General features: G+C 39.9%; 1 protein-coding gene across 1 annotated transcript in view; it reads left to right on the forward strand.

Moving 5' to 3' along the window:
* LOC124595695 (DNA-directed RNA polymerase, mitochondrial) overlaps window positions 1-17,665 on the forward strand; it is a 294,066-nt gene that overhangs the window by 192,390 nt on the left and 84,011 nt on the right. Inside the window, exons 15-17 of the mRNA XM_047134553.1 lie at window positions 6,032-6,253; window positions 6,335-6,496; window positions 15,732-15,845. Coding sequence (XP_046990509.1) covers window positions 6,032-6,253; window positions 6,335-6,496; window positions 15,732-15,845 — 498 coding nt within the window. The remainder of the gene's footprint in view (window positions 1-6,031; window positions 6,254-6,334; window positions 6,497-15,731; window positions 15,846-17,665) is intronic.

Below are 17,665 nucleotides of genomic sequence, written 5' to 3' on the forward strand. Positions count from 1 at the left end.
ACACCATGGTGTGTTTCATTAAATGCTGCCAATGATGAAATAACTAAAATATCATCCAGGTAAGCAAAAGGAAAAGTTAGGCTTTGTAGCCCTGAGTCAGTGAAGCATTGCCATGCTTGGGCAGCATTCCTGAGTCTAAAAGTCATAAAGATGCTCTCAAACAGTCTGAGAGGAGTGATGATCACTGTCTTGGGAACGTCTCAGCCAGTTACAGGGATCCGTGTGTTCATTTTTGTGCAGTCTAGGACACTAAAGTAACAGCACCATGCAACGCATAATTATAGTCATGTAACAACAGCCCTGGATATCTGTCCGGTATCGTTTCAGCATTCAGAGCTCTGTAGTAACTGCAAGGCCATCATGTGCCACTTTTCTTCAGGACCAGATGTAGTGGTGACACTCAGGGACTGTTAGAAGGCTGCATTACACCTTCGCAAATCATGCTGTTGAACCCTGCCTTTGCAAATTTAATATAATATGGACCAAATGTCGTAGTCTGTAAGGAGTGGGGCGGACCACCAGTCATCTCGATATAGTGGACAGTGTCTTCTGTACCTCCTTAGGCACTCCAGTGGGTCATGTCAGAACCCCAAATCTATACAGCGGCTTCACATACTCACTGTCCGCCACCTGATGTAATTTGGCTACAACAAAAAACAGTTGTCATGGGCAGGATTATCATCAGTCATTTTGCAAATCTCATTCGTGAATGCACAGATAAATCACATCTGAGTCACTACTTCATCAGTAATAGGTGTGCAGACTGTTGTTTGACTATTAGAACCTGCATGTACTTGATACAGTCTGACCAGACTACAAAAAAACTGTGTCAATGCGCGTGTCTCTGTTCTTTCGAAGGAATCGACAGCACGCATTCACAAAACTTTGAATGCACAGTGTCTGTTCCTTCAAAAGAACAGATGCTACACATATTCTGCAGCTATGAAACACTAGATGTAGATTGAAAAGGAATGACTGCTATCCGACGCAGTGGGACATTAAGCAGAATCAGCGGTGACAAGCAAAAATTGTTCCAGACCGGGAATCGATTCTGGATCAGTTGCTTACTAAGCAGGTGCGGTAACCACTGTGCCATCCAAGACACAGTGTTATTGCAACTGCACAGACTATCTCGGTATGCCTCACGGCCGATCCACACTCCCACCAAGCACCACCTATCCACAGTCCCCGTCCATTGTACTCCTGTCTGTTAATTAGCGATTCCTACAGGAGGTCAGACATATTTGTGCATTCACACTGAAGAAAGTGGATCCATTTCTCAGCCAGGCTTTTGAATCAAGTGAATGCATCGTGTCCATTCCTTCGAAAGAACGGACACCAAACAGATCCCACATCTGTGAAACATTATATGTAAATTGAAAGGAGATGACTGCTATCAGCTGCAGTGGGACATTAATGGGAATCGGCAGCGATGAGTGAAAATGTGTATCAGTGTGGGATCTCCTGCTTACTGGGCAGGTGCGGTAACCCCTGTGCCATCCAGAATGCAGTGTTATCGCAACTGCACTGACTATCTCAGTTCGCCTCACAGCTGATCTACACTCTTGCTGAGCATATCTATCTGAGGAAGAGACACCGTGCGTTCAAATAATTCATAAGCCTGGCCGGGCAATGGATCCACTTTCTTCATTGCAAATGTACAAATACGACCGACCTCCTGTGGTAATCTTTAAGTAGCAAACAGGAGTATAATGGACAGTGACTGCAGAAAGGTGTCACTCAGTGGGAGTGTGGATTGTCTGTGAGGCGTACTGGGATAGTCCATGCAGTTGCGATAACACTGTGTCCTGGATGGCACAGTGGTTACTGCACCTGCCTAGAAAGCAGGAGATCCAGGTTTTAAATCCCAGTCCAGTACACATTTTTGCTCATCGCTGCTTATTTCACTTAATCTCGCAAAGCAATGATAGCAGTCATCCCCCTTCAATTTTACATGTAGTGTTTCACAGCTGCGTAATCTGCATGGTGTGTGTTCTTTTTCGGGAGTGGACACAGAAGGAAAAGTCATCCTAACAACCAGTGAACAGTAACAGTGTGCTATTTACTGGCAAAAATCACTGTCCTGTGATTTCTTGCTGATTTTTAAAAACCTATCATTGTGACTCAGAACGATTGTTATATTTATATCACAAATTTATGCTAACAGTGTGAAACAGTAAATACCTACAAATAAGCTAATGGCCATCATTGTACAAAGTGAGACACCTAAGGTGGTAATCTCAAATATTTGTGGAACCGCTGCACTAATAATTTCTATTTTATGTCTTCTATGAGAAACTGAATAAATTCATTTTTAATTTTGGTGGATTCATTTTCCCTTACTTTCGTGAGGCCTCTTCTGTTGCTTGAAATGAATATTCAGTACAAGTGAGAATATATATGTGTTTCAGACCACCAGTATTGCTTCAGTAGAGTAAAGCAAAGTGCATGTGGGGAAATGAAAGCTGTGCATATTCAATTGGAAATACAGACACAATCTAAAAATTATTAAGATAATGGTAAACATATGTCCTCTTCTTCACCACTTCCATCAATACTTTCGTGTACACTTTTGAAGTTTGGTCTGTCTCACAGTTTTCCTCATTAGCCACTTAGCAATATCTTCATCATCAATTTCTCCTCCTCCTGGAAGCTTGTGGGACATGTTTGTCAATGTACAAAGTATCAGCAATTGATGATTCTGAACTGACTGGCTCATTGCTGTCACTCAGTGCCGGATCCATCCCTGATTTAATGGATGGCCACACTCTTCTTTAGCTCATGTTTGTGGTAGCACTCTCCACTTTATCCCATGTTTTGCCTACTTGGAAAACATCATGATTTAAGTTGATTACTTTCCACACCTTCAGCATAGTCTTGGTAGTATCGTCTTCATATTCCTTCACCAAATAGACAAGAAATGCGTGTTGATAACAATGTTTAATTGATTCCAAAATTCTCTGGTCCAGGAGCTGGATCAGGGCTGTTCTTGTATACTGTCAGACTTGAGAATCATGTCTGAAGGATGACTGGGAGCATCATCAGTAGTAAGTATAATTTTCAGTGGGAGCATTTTCTTCTTCATATTTTTTCTCACTGCTAGTACAAATGTTTTAGAGAACCACTGAGAGAATATTTCCCTGTCCATCCTCATTTTCTTCTGAGCACAATATTGCACTGTGTTGAAAACAGTGTTAATGTTGGGTTTTCTCAAATACCATAAGCAGTTGTTTTGACTCCCATTTGTGTTACAACACGCTCAGTTGTTGTCATGTCTTTGTATGAAGCAATTGCAAAATGATTGGAATTCATGATATCCAGTGATTTATGGCGCTATATAACAAGTTCGTTTATTTGGATAAAAGTGTATGGGCCTGAAGATAGCAAAATGAAATCCAAAATTGGTTGCTTTCAGAATAAAATAAAATATCTTAAAGTGTAAGGCTCTTGTTGAAGTGTATTGACATTGAAGATTACTTACCACGCAATGTCCCCAGGCCATGATGGACCAACAGAGACTCTTAAATTTATTGAAAGTTGTAAAGAAATAATGCAGAATATTATAATTACTAGTTATATAAATTGTGAAAGTGAAAAACCTTCATAATTGATCAGTATTATTAAAGATAAAGAACAATTTATAGGTTAAGAAAAACATCTTGCGAATTACTTCAGATTTGTAAGGTGCCATTCAAATAAATAGACAATGTGCAGAGTTGTGTGTGACAGACTGGACTGCTGAGCTGCCCAGTTGAATCATATGAATCTAGCTGCCAGCATGGAGCCATTTCTGTCCTCTGGCCACAGACGTGCCATTTGGAAGGGTTGAATTCAGTTACATAAAAAGGAGTCACATTTGACTTTCTTACTGCTTCGTAGCTAGAGTTGTCTCAGCTACTGCATTAAAATCACATCCTCAAACACCAGTAGAATAAATAAGTGCGCTTAATAGTTCCAACAATCTAATCTAATTAGGATTAATATTTTCAAAAAAATTATGTTAAATGTTTTATAAAATAATGTTTCTATTCATTCTTTTTGGTTTTATAATTTGGTTGTTATTTTTCCAGTATCCAGTTAGTGGATATTGAAATGAAACTGCTTTTTAATGTTTACTATGTCATATTATCAGGACCAGTTCAAGGCCCACATGACACAAGCCACTGTTTGGGGTGCCAAACTGACAGGGACACCACAGGCATCACTCTTGTACAATTTCTATACAGGATGTTTCACAATTAATTGTGCACACTTCTGATGTCAAGCTGGGAGGGGTGCCAGGGATTCCCAGGTGCAAGAATTGTGTACAGAATGTGTCATAGTTAGCAGTTAAAACTGACATGGGTGAAAAAGTACAAAGTTAAGGAAGAGGAGATGGCACACCAAATGATAAGCCTCTTATGTGCAAAAATGTTCTCAAACTGGCCTGTCTTTATCATTTATTATTTAACTGTTCATTCCTGTCACCTCTTGTGACTCTACTGGACTGTAATATAAGACTAGTTACATGGAAAACAAAATTTTGTCATTATGTGTATTTATTTCATTTTGATATTTCTCCTGTTCACTTTTAATTGGAAATGGATGCACAATCTATCTTTTCCATTCACTTGTAATGTTATGTTATTTCTGCCTGGTCTTTTTTCTCTCTTCAAAATGTGTATGTAATGTACATTGGATTTTTGCATGTCTTTATATTCTGTAATAGTATTCACCATTTATTGTTAATATCTAAATTTATGCATTTCTTGGCCTGATTTTCAGTGCCACTCCTGAATTATTTCATTTTTACAGTTTATTAAAGTTGTTAATATTTTAATTAGGGAATGAGAACTGTTTAAATTATGAGCATGGTTTGAAAAGTTTTCAGAACAGGATAGAAAAAAGTACTTACATCACTTAAACTTTTTTTTGTTTTTCAATGTAGTCTCCTTGTAGATTAATGCACTTGGTCCAACGATTTTCCAGTGCCTTGATCCCATTTCGAAAATGAGTTTTCTCCAGGCCTGCAAAATAATTGTAAACTCCGGCTATCAATTCTTTGTTTGAAGTGAATCTTTGACCACCAAGCAAAATTTTCAGTTTTAGGAAGAGCTGGAAGTCTGACGGAGCCACATCAGGTGAATAAGGTGGATGTGGCGACAATTCATACCTTAGTTCGTGTAATTTTGCCATGGTGACGGCATGCATTTTTTACTCAGTGTCAAGAGTCATGGCACCCATCTTACAGATAAGTTTTTCATTTCTAATTCTTCAGTTAAAATGTTATATATCCTTTCAGATCACATCTTGAAGCTGTGAGCAATTTCATGCACTTTCAATCGGTGATCCTCCATGACATTTTGTGCACTTTTGCAATGAATTCTGGAGTAGTGACACATCTTGGCTGACTACTGCGTGGATCATCATCTAAGCTCTCCCGACCAAATTTAAATTCATTTTTCCACTTGACAACAGTTGAATATGAAGGAGCAGAGTCCCCCAGTGTATTCTGGAAATCGGCATGAATGTCTTTTGCTTTCATACCTTTCTTTGCAAAATAATTAATCACTGCTCACTGTGCGGGAACAACAATAAAGCCATGTCACGAACCAGCTTTCTTCCAAGAGCACTGTCGTGGCACGTGTTTACAGGTGACAGTCCAATGAATATAATGTGAACAACTCATTGTGCTAATGCTGACCTCTTGTGATGATTCTGAGAACTTTTCACACCACCCTCGTATTGTGTTTGAAAATGCACTGGCATGAAGGTGGCAAATTTGGTTTCTATACAATTCCCACTTGGACTGTCACAAATACATGGCTACCGTCATAGCTCAGCAGTGTGTTCATCACACCTGAGGATGTTGGTCGTTTGAGCTGAAAAAATATTATGGAGATTTTACAATGACATCTAAATCTCACCCGAAAACCATATCTACAGTTTGTGTTTTTATTAAATTTCTGTTTTAATTAACCTTCCCATATTTTATAGTACAGTTTGTGAAAATTAACACTACTGCTTTTTTTTTTTTAATTTTGCACCCAAGATTCTGGATGTAGTGATCAACGTTTTCAACAATGGTGGCTCAAAGAAGCTTGATATACCACTGCCTCCTTCAGCTTGCCCTACACCAGATGCTGTAACACCAGAGATGACAAAAGTTGAGAGGTATGAAGTGTATCGGAAACGTATGTTACTGCGCCGACAGAAAGCAGAAATGTACAGTCTGTGGTGTGATGCCTTGTACAGACTGTCCCTTGCAAATCATGTAAGAACAAAGACATTTGGAAAATGGTAATATTTTATTGTATGTTATATGTAGAAGATTTTCAAAAAATGCATTTTTCAGTTTCGTGATAAAATCTTCTGGTTACCGCATAATATGGATTTCCGTGGAAGAGTGTACCCATGTCCTCCACATTTAAATCACTTGGGATCGGATATGGCTAGATCGCTGCTACAGTTTGCCAAGGGACAACCATTGGGACCACATGGATTAAAGTGGCTGAAAGTGAGTTGTAATGATATTTTATTTTAACATTGCTGAAGTCCAACTATTTCAAAGACTAATGATTTTGTGTATATTCCTCACATTTAAAACATAATGTACACACATCAAAAAAAGTTTTGCATCACCTCGGTTGCAAGAGCTCCAGAACCTGTACAGAAAATTGGAATAGAGATCAACATAAACATCATTTCCACTCCTTTTATTGCTCATGAAAACCACACATTGCATGTTGCACCATCATACAGTGAGACGTTCAGAGGTGGTGGTCCAGACTGCTGTACATATTGGTACCTGTAATACATCCTCTTGCATTGATGCATGCCTGTATTCGTCATGGCTTAATATCCACAAGTTCATCAAGGCACTGTTGATCAACGTTATCCTACTCCTCAACGGCGGTTTGGTGTAGATCCCTCAGAATAGTTGGTGGGTCACGTCATCCATAAACAGCCCTTTTCAATCTATCCCAGGCATATTCAATAGTGTTCATTTCTGGAGAACATGCTGGCCACTCCAGTTAGCGATGTTGTTATCCTGAAGGAATTCATTCACAAGATGTGCACCATGCGGGTGCAAATTGTTGTCCACGAAGACAAATGCCTCACCAATATGCTGCCGATATGGTTGCACTATCAGTCGGAGGATGGCATTCGCGTATCGTACAGCCGTTATGGCACCTTCCATGACCACCAGCAGCATACATCACCCCACATAATGCCACCCCAAAACAGCTGGAACCTCCACCTTGTTGCACTCGCTGGAAAGTGTGTCTAAGGCGCCTCCAAACACGTCTCCGACGATTGTCTGGTTGAAGGCATATGCAACACTCATCAGTGAAGAGAATCTGAGCAGTCCATTTGGCATGTTGGTGGGCCCATCTGTACCACTCTGCATGGCATCACGGTTGCAAAGATGGGCCTCGCCATGGACGTCTGGAGTGTAGTTGCGCATCATGCAGCCCATTGCGCACAGTTTGAGTGGTAACACGACATCCTATGGCTGCACAAAAAACATTATTCAGCATGGTGACGTTGCTGTCAGGGTCCCTCTGAGCTATAATCCATAGGTAGTGGTCATCCAATGCAGTAGTTGCCTTTGGGCGGCCTGACCGAGGCATGTCATTGACAGTTCCTGTCTCTCTGTGTCTCTCCTCCATGTCCGATCAACATCGCTTTGGTTCATTCTGGGACGCCTGGACACTTCTGTTGTTGAGAGCGCTTCCTGGCATGAAGTAACAATGCAGACATGATTGAACCACGGTATTTACCATCTAGGCGTAGTTGAACTATAGACAACACGAGTTGTGTACCTCCTTCCTGGTGGAACGACTGGAACTGATCGGGTGAACGGCTGGAACTGATCGGCTGTCGGACCCCCTCCATCTAATAGGCACTGCTCATGCATGGTTGTTTACATCTGTGGACAGGTTTAGTGACATCTCTGAACAGTCAAAGGGACTGTGTCTGTGATACAACATCCACAGTCAGTGTCTGTCTTCAGGAGTTCTGGGAACTGGGATAATGGAAAACTCTTTTTGATGTGTATATTTCATTATATTTGTTAGAAGCTCACCTGTGCAATTAATTTTCCTGGTGCTCTCAGACATTGTGACAGATGGCTTTGCTGAAATTTTATGATATTTTGATACTGACTGTGAATGGATTCAGTTTATCATGAGGTGGAGGAAAATGTAGCAATGTGTAGACAAGGTGATAGCTTATGTAGTTTATTGGAAGCCAGCGTCTTCGCAACAAGCTGTAACTACCCATCCTAACACAGTGGACTTGTGAGAGTACTTACACATTGAACTCGAGTCATCATAGACAAGGCAGTTAAAGTACTGGACCTAATTTCAGGGGTGGGGTTCAAACCATCATGTAGATATTTAGGTGTAAGTTCTCCATGATTTCTGTAAACTGATTACAGTGAATCTTTGGATGAGCCCTTCGACCCGGACACAGTTGAGTTTCTTCTCCATCCTGTTTCTGTATGATCTTGTGCACTCTCTCTACTGATGATGTTGTTGACAGAATGTCAGAACTTTAGCCTTACTACCTTCTTTTTTGAGCTAACTCTGATATGGAATGTTTACAAGAAGTATTTAGTTACCTATGGAAAACTTTCCATCAGAATGTATTGTTTGAGCAAGAGGTGCAGTGTGCTTTTTGGCCTGCTTGAGTGAACAAGGAAGCATTCAAAAGAATCAAATTGTCTAAATAGACTGGTCATCTTGCCCTACATTGGCAGTGATGTGTTAATGATTTCTAGAACACTTAAGAAAGATTAAACAATGAAAATGTTTATGTAACCTCATAGATCCTGTTATGGGCAGGGCAACTGACACTGCACAGCCACAGGATAGTTGATGGCTTACAAAAACACAAAGAACCTTACTGCTGTTTCCTCCTTCTGGGACTTTGTTATCGAAGAGGCCAATCACATCCGCAGAAGTAACTTTTTAGTTAACTGGCACACTGGATAAAATCTTCTCAGGGCATAGTATCCAACACTGACCATGTGAAAACCATGGCGATTGCAGATGATGACAATATAAAGGAAATTTAGAGAATCAGCTTTGAAGTTGACTGTGGGATGATTCAACTGCCACCAACATACATTTCATACAAGGGCCACGAAGATAAGCTAAGAGAAATTACAGCACATATGAAGGATACAGACTCGTTTTTCTCTTGCTCCATTTGTAACTGACCCAGGAGAGTAAATGACTAATAGTGTTACATGGTACTGTACATCATATGGTTCATTGTGTAGTATATATGTTGATGTCAATGTATAAGAGAGCAAGAGATGACTTTTGTGCCTTGGAAGGTGGGAGCCCGTCTTACAGATTATTGTCACAGAGTGTGATATTCTCAAAATGCTGTCATGTCAATGCTCTGCTGGGGTCATCCGCTAACACGTGTTGATGTCCTTTCCAGAATTCGTCATTGCCCAAAGGTGACTAGGAGGTACTTTTATCACTCCAATGCAGTGCTCCAGAGCCTCAGAAACATGTCATTATTGTTTACAATTTACATTACATACCACTAGGTATTGCAAACGTTTTTGACAGAATTACATCATTTAGTTGGTTTCCCAAAAGAAAGGGAACGTCTATTTAAAGGATTTTATCTGAGTTTTGTCATGCAGTTTCATCATCTCCCTCTCCCCCTCCCCCACCCCCTCTCCTTCTCTCATGGATGTCCTTCTATCTGTGTGAGAATATTTTCAAAGTTTGTAGGTTGCAGAAAATTTTTAATAATTCCATTATGGTGCACACCTCCAAGTTATTAGTTTCAGCCAGTTCTAAGTGAGAGCCTCGAGCAAACTTTTGCAGATGGTTTCTTGATTTATAATGTGTGTGTGCTGCATGTAACCAAATGAATTATTGGCAAAAAGGAATAACTTTCTTCCTTCCGTATTTGTGAGACAGTGTATGCCATTTAGCACCCAGCATACTGCTGCTCGTTAAAAATTGCTACCAGTAAAGACTTGTTTTTAAAATTCTGATAGTGTTAAAATATAATAATTAAGTCTGCACCAAAGCTCAATACATAATCATTTTCCTACACATATTGCTTTCTAACAAATGGTTCATCCTGTCACAACTCATCAATTTGCCATTGCTGTTTGTAGCAGAAGCTTGCCTTATTTGGTGATTACTGTACCCATTTTCCATGAAACACAGTTTTCCAATGGATCTCATGTTGTAGGCTTTTTCACTTGAAAAGAACAAGGGCTCTTTGTACTTGATCTTCGGATGTACAGAGTTAAGATGATCTAAAATGTTACAGAACTCCACTTGCCCATACCAACACACCACAGTGGTATTTTGTTTGTATACATGAAGAAATAGGTTGGCTTTATTGTCAAGTTTAGAGCAGCTCCTTAGAGTGCTCCATGAAGATATTGGTAACCACAAGTGACAAAGAGCTGCACGTAACCACACCATCAGTTTCTTCATGCGTTCTCCACTGAAGAGAAAATAAGTAGATGTAAGTATATCTTTGAAGAGTTCATTCATGGGCATATTAAACTCCTGGGTGATGAACTGGAGAGTCTGCCATGTGCACTTTAGTGGAAAGTCACACAGTGTCAAAATTGAGTATAATGTCTCTGTTCAAGATTTGTAATTCTTGAAAATGTTGTGTGAAGTCAGTTGTAGTGCCATATATGATGATCACATTTCCCAGCAGCTGGAATGAAAATGTCACAATGTATTTTGCCAGGTCTTAGGAGACACCAGGTTGCCGACTATGGTTCAGCAGGACTCCATCATTATGTATCTTCAGGAGACCATATAATCTTAGTGAAACCAAGCCATGAGGTCGAAGTCCTTTAATTATATTCTCAGGTAGTACTGGGCTTTCAAGAAGAGCCACTATCTTTCTGAAAACTCATCTTGTAAAATTGATCAAAATCTTCTTGTAGGTTGTTGTCTGTACTCAAAATGCAACGGACAAAAAACTATCGTCAGTATTGCCTGTAAGCCATAGTCACCCTCAACTGTGGTAACTCTATGAGTCTTTGCCATAAAAACATAAACAAAATCTTATATTCATTGCCTGCGAACTGAGTGTCTCAGTAGGGAGGAGGATGGGAGATTAAAGTTTCATGTACCATCCACAGTGAGGTCATTAGACACAGAGCAGAAGCTCGGTTTATAAAAGGATGGGGAAGGAAATTAACTGTGCCCTTCTCAAAGGAACCATACCGGCATTTGCTGAGAGCAATTGAGGGAAATCACAAAGAACCTTAATTTGGATGGCCAGATGGGGATTTGAACCATTGTCCTCTTGAATGAGAGTTCAGTGTGCTAATCACTGCGCCACCTCGCTCAGTCTGTGTGTCTTCTTAGCTTGCGTAGTCGAAAACCTCTTTTATACTATTAAGATGTTACATCAAGCAAAAGCCTTGGTGTAGGAAATGCCATCAATCCACTCCCAGATATATGCGGTGACAGCACATCCAGAAGTTCTTTTGCATTAACATTAATACTCTTTAACATCATAGCATGATTTCACTGAGATTATATGCCTTCAGAAAGGTACCCAAGAAAGACATACTGATGAAAATCATGGTCAAGTACCTGGTGTCTCCTAACTGTGACATGGCAAATATACCTCACAGCTGTTCTCAGTTGATTCTTTAGGAAGTGTGACTCCACAATTCCATCTCATGTGCCACTAAACAACTTTCCTATGAAAATTCCCAATCAGTTTGCTATAGAGAGTGATTATAACATCAAACCAAGAATGTGCCTGACCAAGACAACAGTCGATGAAAGTTCAGACGAGAAGTCGAAGAGAAGTGAGGCTAGTGTGATGCACCTGTTGCCATGTGTATACTACTGCATTGTTGACACAAAAGCTATTTCCCACATTTTTTTATACAAATGAATATATTCTCCTGTGCTATATTATGATTATGGAGATTAAACTACATATCTTGTAAGCTACACTGACTTCCTGAGCAAGGAAGTCTCCAGCGTAAGTTACCACATCATGGAACTCTGTTCAAGAATAGCTCGTACTGTAATTATCAGATAAGGCACGCTTTTGGTCCTTGGCTGTTGCAGTGAATAAATGAGTCACCACAGAAAGAGCCACTACCATAGTTTTATAGCCCCCCTACTTTACGTTGGTCCAGTGTCCAGAAGAATTGACCGAATATTGAGAAGAATAATTTCAAGTGTATTTTTTGCTCCTCCGCCAAATCACAAACGCTCCTTGGCACAACATCAAAATATGGAAACGAGGAGTATATTGCATCGCATAAATGCAGGAAGAAATACATTGTCCAAACAGTAGTAACAGTGTAAGAGAAATTGGATGAGTAAGTACTCCCACCACACTACTCCATCCCAACAAGTAAGCTGTTTCGAAGTACATAATTGCATATAAATAAATGATGCAGTACAAGAAAAAAAATTGTGGCTCAGGCCTCTTCCTGTTGAGACAGCACCGAGGATATGAAAATCTGTCTTTCACGAAACTGGATCTTGTGGTACAACAGATAGATCAGTTTTGTGGGCGTTGTCTCACTGAATTCTTATGATCTCTGTGCCAATGTGCTCCCTGCTGTTGGCTGCCAATGAGCAAGAGACCAGGCAGAATATCTGCCGTCGCACACTGGTGGTGTGGTGTATCCCATGACGTGGTGCAGGAGTGAAGGTAACTGGACTGGTATATAAAGAGGAGACACGTGATTGCATCTAAGTACATTAGATCACCTTTTGATGGCAGCTTAGTAAGACTTCAAAATATGAAGCCACTTTGACATTCATATTGTGTATGACACCCGTTTTTCTTTTCTGATACTGTCCATCCAGCCAGTCTGTATGTTTTTTGTTAAGGGACATAAGAGATGTTCAGGTGTCGACTGTAATCCATTGCTTTCAATACACATTCCTTATTATTGTGTATAGTAGCAGATGATCAGCTAAAGTACTTTTATTTTTTTGACCCTGATATGGACACTTACTGATACCCATGATATGTGAATCAACATTTTGGGTGCCAAACAATGTAATAATGGAAACTAACAAATAATGATGCAGTATTTTGTATACAAAAATTCGAAATATGAATCTGAAGTTTGAGTCTTTTGGTCTGTGGTAAGTGATATCAATTCAGTTGTTACTCTGTTACAATTTGTTTTTCCAGATGGTTAAGGAATTTTTCCCAGTAATGTGAACTGAACCATACACTGTCCCATCATATCCAACTTTTGCTCAGTGGGGAACATGGTTGGTGATCGTGCTGCACAAGGAAAAAAATAAATGTGTTAGAGATAACACTGGGAAATGCATGAATTCTGTGGATGAGCATTGTCGTGCTGGAAGAACACATCTCTCTGACAATGAAAAGACAAAATGATAATGATGTTCATATGTCCTACACAGCTTAGTCCCTCTTCAATGAACGCTAGAAGTGTAGGATAATTGTAGGATATAGCTTCTCACTCTTTAATTTACCCTATAATGTGAGGCCTGGTATGATCTAATAGTCACTGCCATTGTAATGGTACCATACTTGCAAATGATGTCATTTGTAATGCCTCCAGTTGTCTTTTGTTACAACATCAACCTAGGCTGCACAGTGATGAAATGTGAGCGGAAGCCAGCTGATTGGCAGCCATGTTTGTAATTCACCTTCCAGCATATGATTTCATGCAATCAGCGATGACTAGTCATTTGACGTGACTGTTATGGCATCAGTTGTAAGCCATTATCAGTTGAAAACAGGATGCAAAACACAAGCACCTTCTTTGGACTGGCAAAACCAACAGTGATACACAGCTGACTACTAAAATCTATCACAGTGATCATATCTTTTGAGAGACCACCCAGATTCCCACAGGCCCACAATATAACTTTGTTGAAATTACATGAATCATAGTCATCAGTGCCACCGTGGCATGTTTACAGAATTAGGTAACAGTCTGACGTCTGGAACAATTGCCCAGTATCAATAATTCAAATACATTTGTTAAGGGCACAGTGTATTCCTGCTCCGTGCATGATTCCTCCTCTGTTCACAGCAGAGTACACGCTGGAACATTTAAAATAGCACACCAAGAGGGGATCATTGGATTGAAATGAAATTTAATAGACATAACAATACAGCTGAGAGATTCACTTGATACCATAATCAAGACATGCGAACAAATACAGTGAGTACAAGTAGACAAATACAGTGCAATATCAATAATGTGTTGGACCAAGTTTTGCTGTAATATATGCCACAACACAGTCCAGCATCAAGGTGGTTAGATGTCTGATGTCGTCCTGAGGCACAGTCTTGAACAGCCACCTCCAAATCATGTACAGAATGACACAGCAGCATGTGGAGTTTCAGTTGGTCCCATACGGGCTCTATGGGGGACAAGTCTGATGAACAGGCCAGCCATGGAAGAGACAGAATATGACATAGAAAGTCTTGAGCAACTAAAGCTGTATGTGAACAAGCATTATCTTGCGGGAAAAGTGCCTCTGGTAGACCACGTATAAAATGTCCCACTTGGAGTCGGAGATGACGCCAACATATTGCTTGCCCTTTAAGATTCCGTGTACCACAATTGTAGGGAACTGCTTATGATGCCACAGACAATTACGCCAGCTGTGCAGGCAGTGTGGCATGTGGCAGCATGGGTGGAACTGTACCTCCACACCCATAGGTGATTATCATCCATCCACAAAACAAATCAGGATTCATCACTAAACACCACATTTTGCCAATCAGCGGCAGTCATTCGGTCTTGGCTTCATTGTAGATGGAGTCACCAATGTGCTGGTGTGAATGGAAGTACATGACAAGAGGTTCTGGATTGCAAATTAACATCCACAAGGCATTTGGAATGTTCCTTCGATCTTCTCGCCTTGTCATCTTCCCGTTCATTCCAGCCCTGGTATGGCACACTTGGGCGCCATCTCATGTCCACTGCTCTGAACGACGTGCGACGGAACACTCAGAACAATCGACCTCATAAGCCACACGGGGTGTTGACCAGGCCGTGGTTTTCATGCCGATGGTTAGGCTTCACTCAAACAGGCTTAAGTGTGAGAAATGTCTAAAACTACTACCTGGCATTCTGCGTCTACTAACATCCTCCTCAAGTCAGAGTGTGATTGTCGTGTGTATGACTCATCCACTATGCGCTGCTTAAATAGGATCTCGTACCCAATTGCAGCCACCCTGCAGGGTCTGTGGGCATGTGCATTGTCACCAAACTTGGATCATTTGTAATTGGATATCTCTGTATTTATTTGCAAAGTTTCATGTTTGTACCTTTGTTCCATCTGGATGTACTGTTTTCAATCTTCTTGAGGTGTATTGCTTTTAATGTATCCTGTTAATGCGCCATGAAAACATGATATTGATTTAGACGCATTCACTATTCATTTTGACGAGTACATTATACTATGTTAACTTAAGCGATAGTAGTTTTTACATCTTGTTCACAGTCAGCTGTAAAAAATGTAGCATTATACTACATGTTTCTACATTTCTTATTGATTGCATTTGACGTGGGAATTCGCAAAAGTAATTAAAATGCTATATTTCTACAAACATTTTAATAAGAACTATGTAATATTTAAGCCAATTGATGGATTTTGTGTTTTGTTTAAAAATGTGTTTAAATCATCACTTGCATTATGTTTTAGTAATTTGGTAATATTTATTTAAGGAAAGCATTACTGATAGATATTTAAAGATATATATTATTTTAACAGATCCATTTAGTAAACTTGACAGCACTCAAGAAAAAAAATTCGCTTGATGAACGTCTTCAGTTTGCAAATGAAATGATGCCTGAAGTTCTGGATTCGGCTGATTATCCTCTAACTGTGAGTTAACTCATGTTTTTTCTCTTTCATTTTTAATGCGTCAGAGCATAACTCTCAGGAAGCTTTAGTTTCTAATACGGTTGATAAGAAATCATTCTACATAATTTATTGCATTGTTTTTTTTACCTTTGTTTCAACCTAATGTTTAACTATTTTCCCTTCAATTTAGGGAAGCAATTTGTGAAACACTTCTTTTCATTTACAATGTAAGGTGTTGGGTCTCCTCCAAATTACAGTCATTATGAAACTTTCGAAGCTGGACAAGCACTTCAGCAATATTGTCACATTGAAACCACAATCAAGTCCAAATCTGAAGGCAGGATTGTCAGTGAAGTAAAACTCTTAGAACCAAAAGCATGCTTCTTACTGACACCAACATACATCCACAACAGAGAGTGCAGCTATTTATGCAAACATTGAATATTCCAGAATGCTGGTATTTATATAAATACCAAATATTCCAGAATACTCAAACATAAAATATTTCAGGAATATTCAAGAAATAATAAATACTAAACAACAAATAATTGTAACAAATTTTGTATTGTGGGCATTGTATGATAAATATTCATTTCTGATCCATCATTATTCGGATCATAAAATATTTGTCATACAGATAATGTGGTCTTGTTCATCATGAAACAAATAATTGCTAGTGATGGGATTTGAACTGGCAACCTGCAGTAAGTCAACCAACAATGCAAAGCACTACACTACATATACTATAGCTTGCGGCATTGCTCCCTCTCCTTGAGAAACAGTGACCCACAGTTTCAGAAATTCTCATTGGATCTGAGTAAAACACCTGGATCTGGACCTTGTCAATGGATCTCTGTAAAATAGCATTAATGGATCCTCGTGTTCTGATCATGCTCTTACATCTTCTTCACTGTGATGAACATCAAAGGTAGCCTCTTGTGTCAATGCTTTGAAGTTGTCCAGGGATTCTTCAGTTTCCTTGAAGCTGCCATTGTCGGTCTGCACCACTGGACTGCAGTAGAGGTTCATGCAGAGGACATAGAAAACGCATCTGCACTTTTTTTTCTTCTTTATGGTCGGAATCCTCGACTTAATATGTGACATCTGACAAGGGGTGAAGGATACAGTATGGCCCAAAGCAGCACTTTAGCAACTTTTCTGACAGCCTCAGCCACATCTCCTGAGCTTTACCTTACTGGTCTAGGTTCATAAAAATCCAAACCAAGCCTCCTTACTGGTCAGAGTTGGGCATTTTAACAATCTTGATCGTTCTACTGGGCATCCAGGGCCCATATGTGTGCCAGCTGTCTTGCTTCTTCAGTTCTGGTGATGAGGTGCTACATATAGCCATCCTTGAATATATTCTGGTTGAAATGGGAACAGTGTATCCATTGTCATTTCAGCCTCACAACCTGGAGTAGAAAGGCCTGTGTGAAACCTGGAGTGCCTTGCTTCTCTGTGTTGTATGTGAATGTCATAACAGGCAGTATTGTATCCCAACCTCTCTGTTCAACATTGGCATACACTGAGAGCATATCTGTCTATGTCTTATTAAATCATTCAGTGAGCCCATTTGTCTGTGGAACTTCGGCTGTCAGTACAGCTTTAGTGACAGCATAGCACGTAAGGTAATCAGTGCAGACTATTATACACCAATTCCCATTTGTCGTCTTCAAAGAGGTCAGTTCCAATTTGGTGGAATGGTACTGCTGCGGGCAGTATTGGTACCAGATGTCCCAGAGGTAATTGCATTACATACTTTCATCATTGGGATTCCTTACAATGGCTCACACAGTGTCTAATGGATTGGTGGATACTCGGCCAGTGAGACCTGTGTCTGA

The sequence above is a fragment of the Schistocerca americana genome, chromosome 2, assembly GCF_021461395.2.
Source record: "Schistocerca americana isolate TAMUIC-IGC-003095 chromosome 2, iqSchAmer2.1, whole genome shotgun sequence".
NCBI lineage: Eukaryota > Metazoa > Arthropoda > Insecta > Orthoptera > Acrididae > Schistocerca > Schistocerca americana.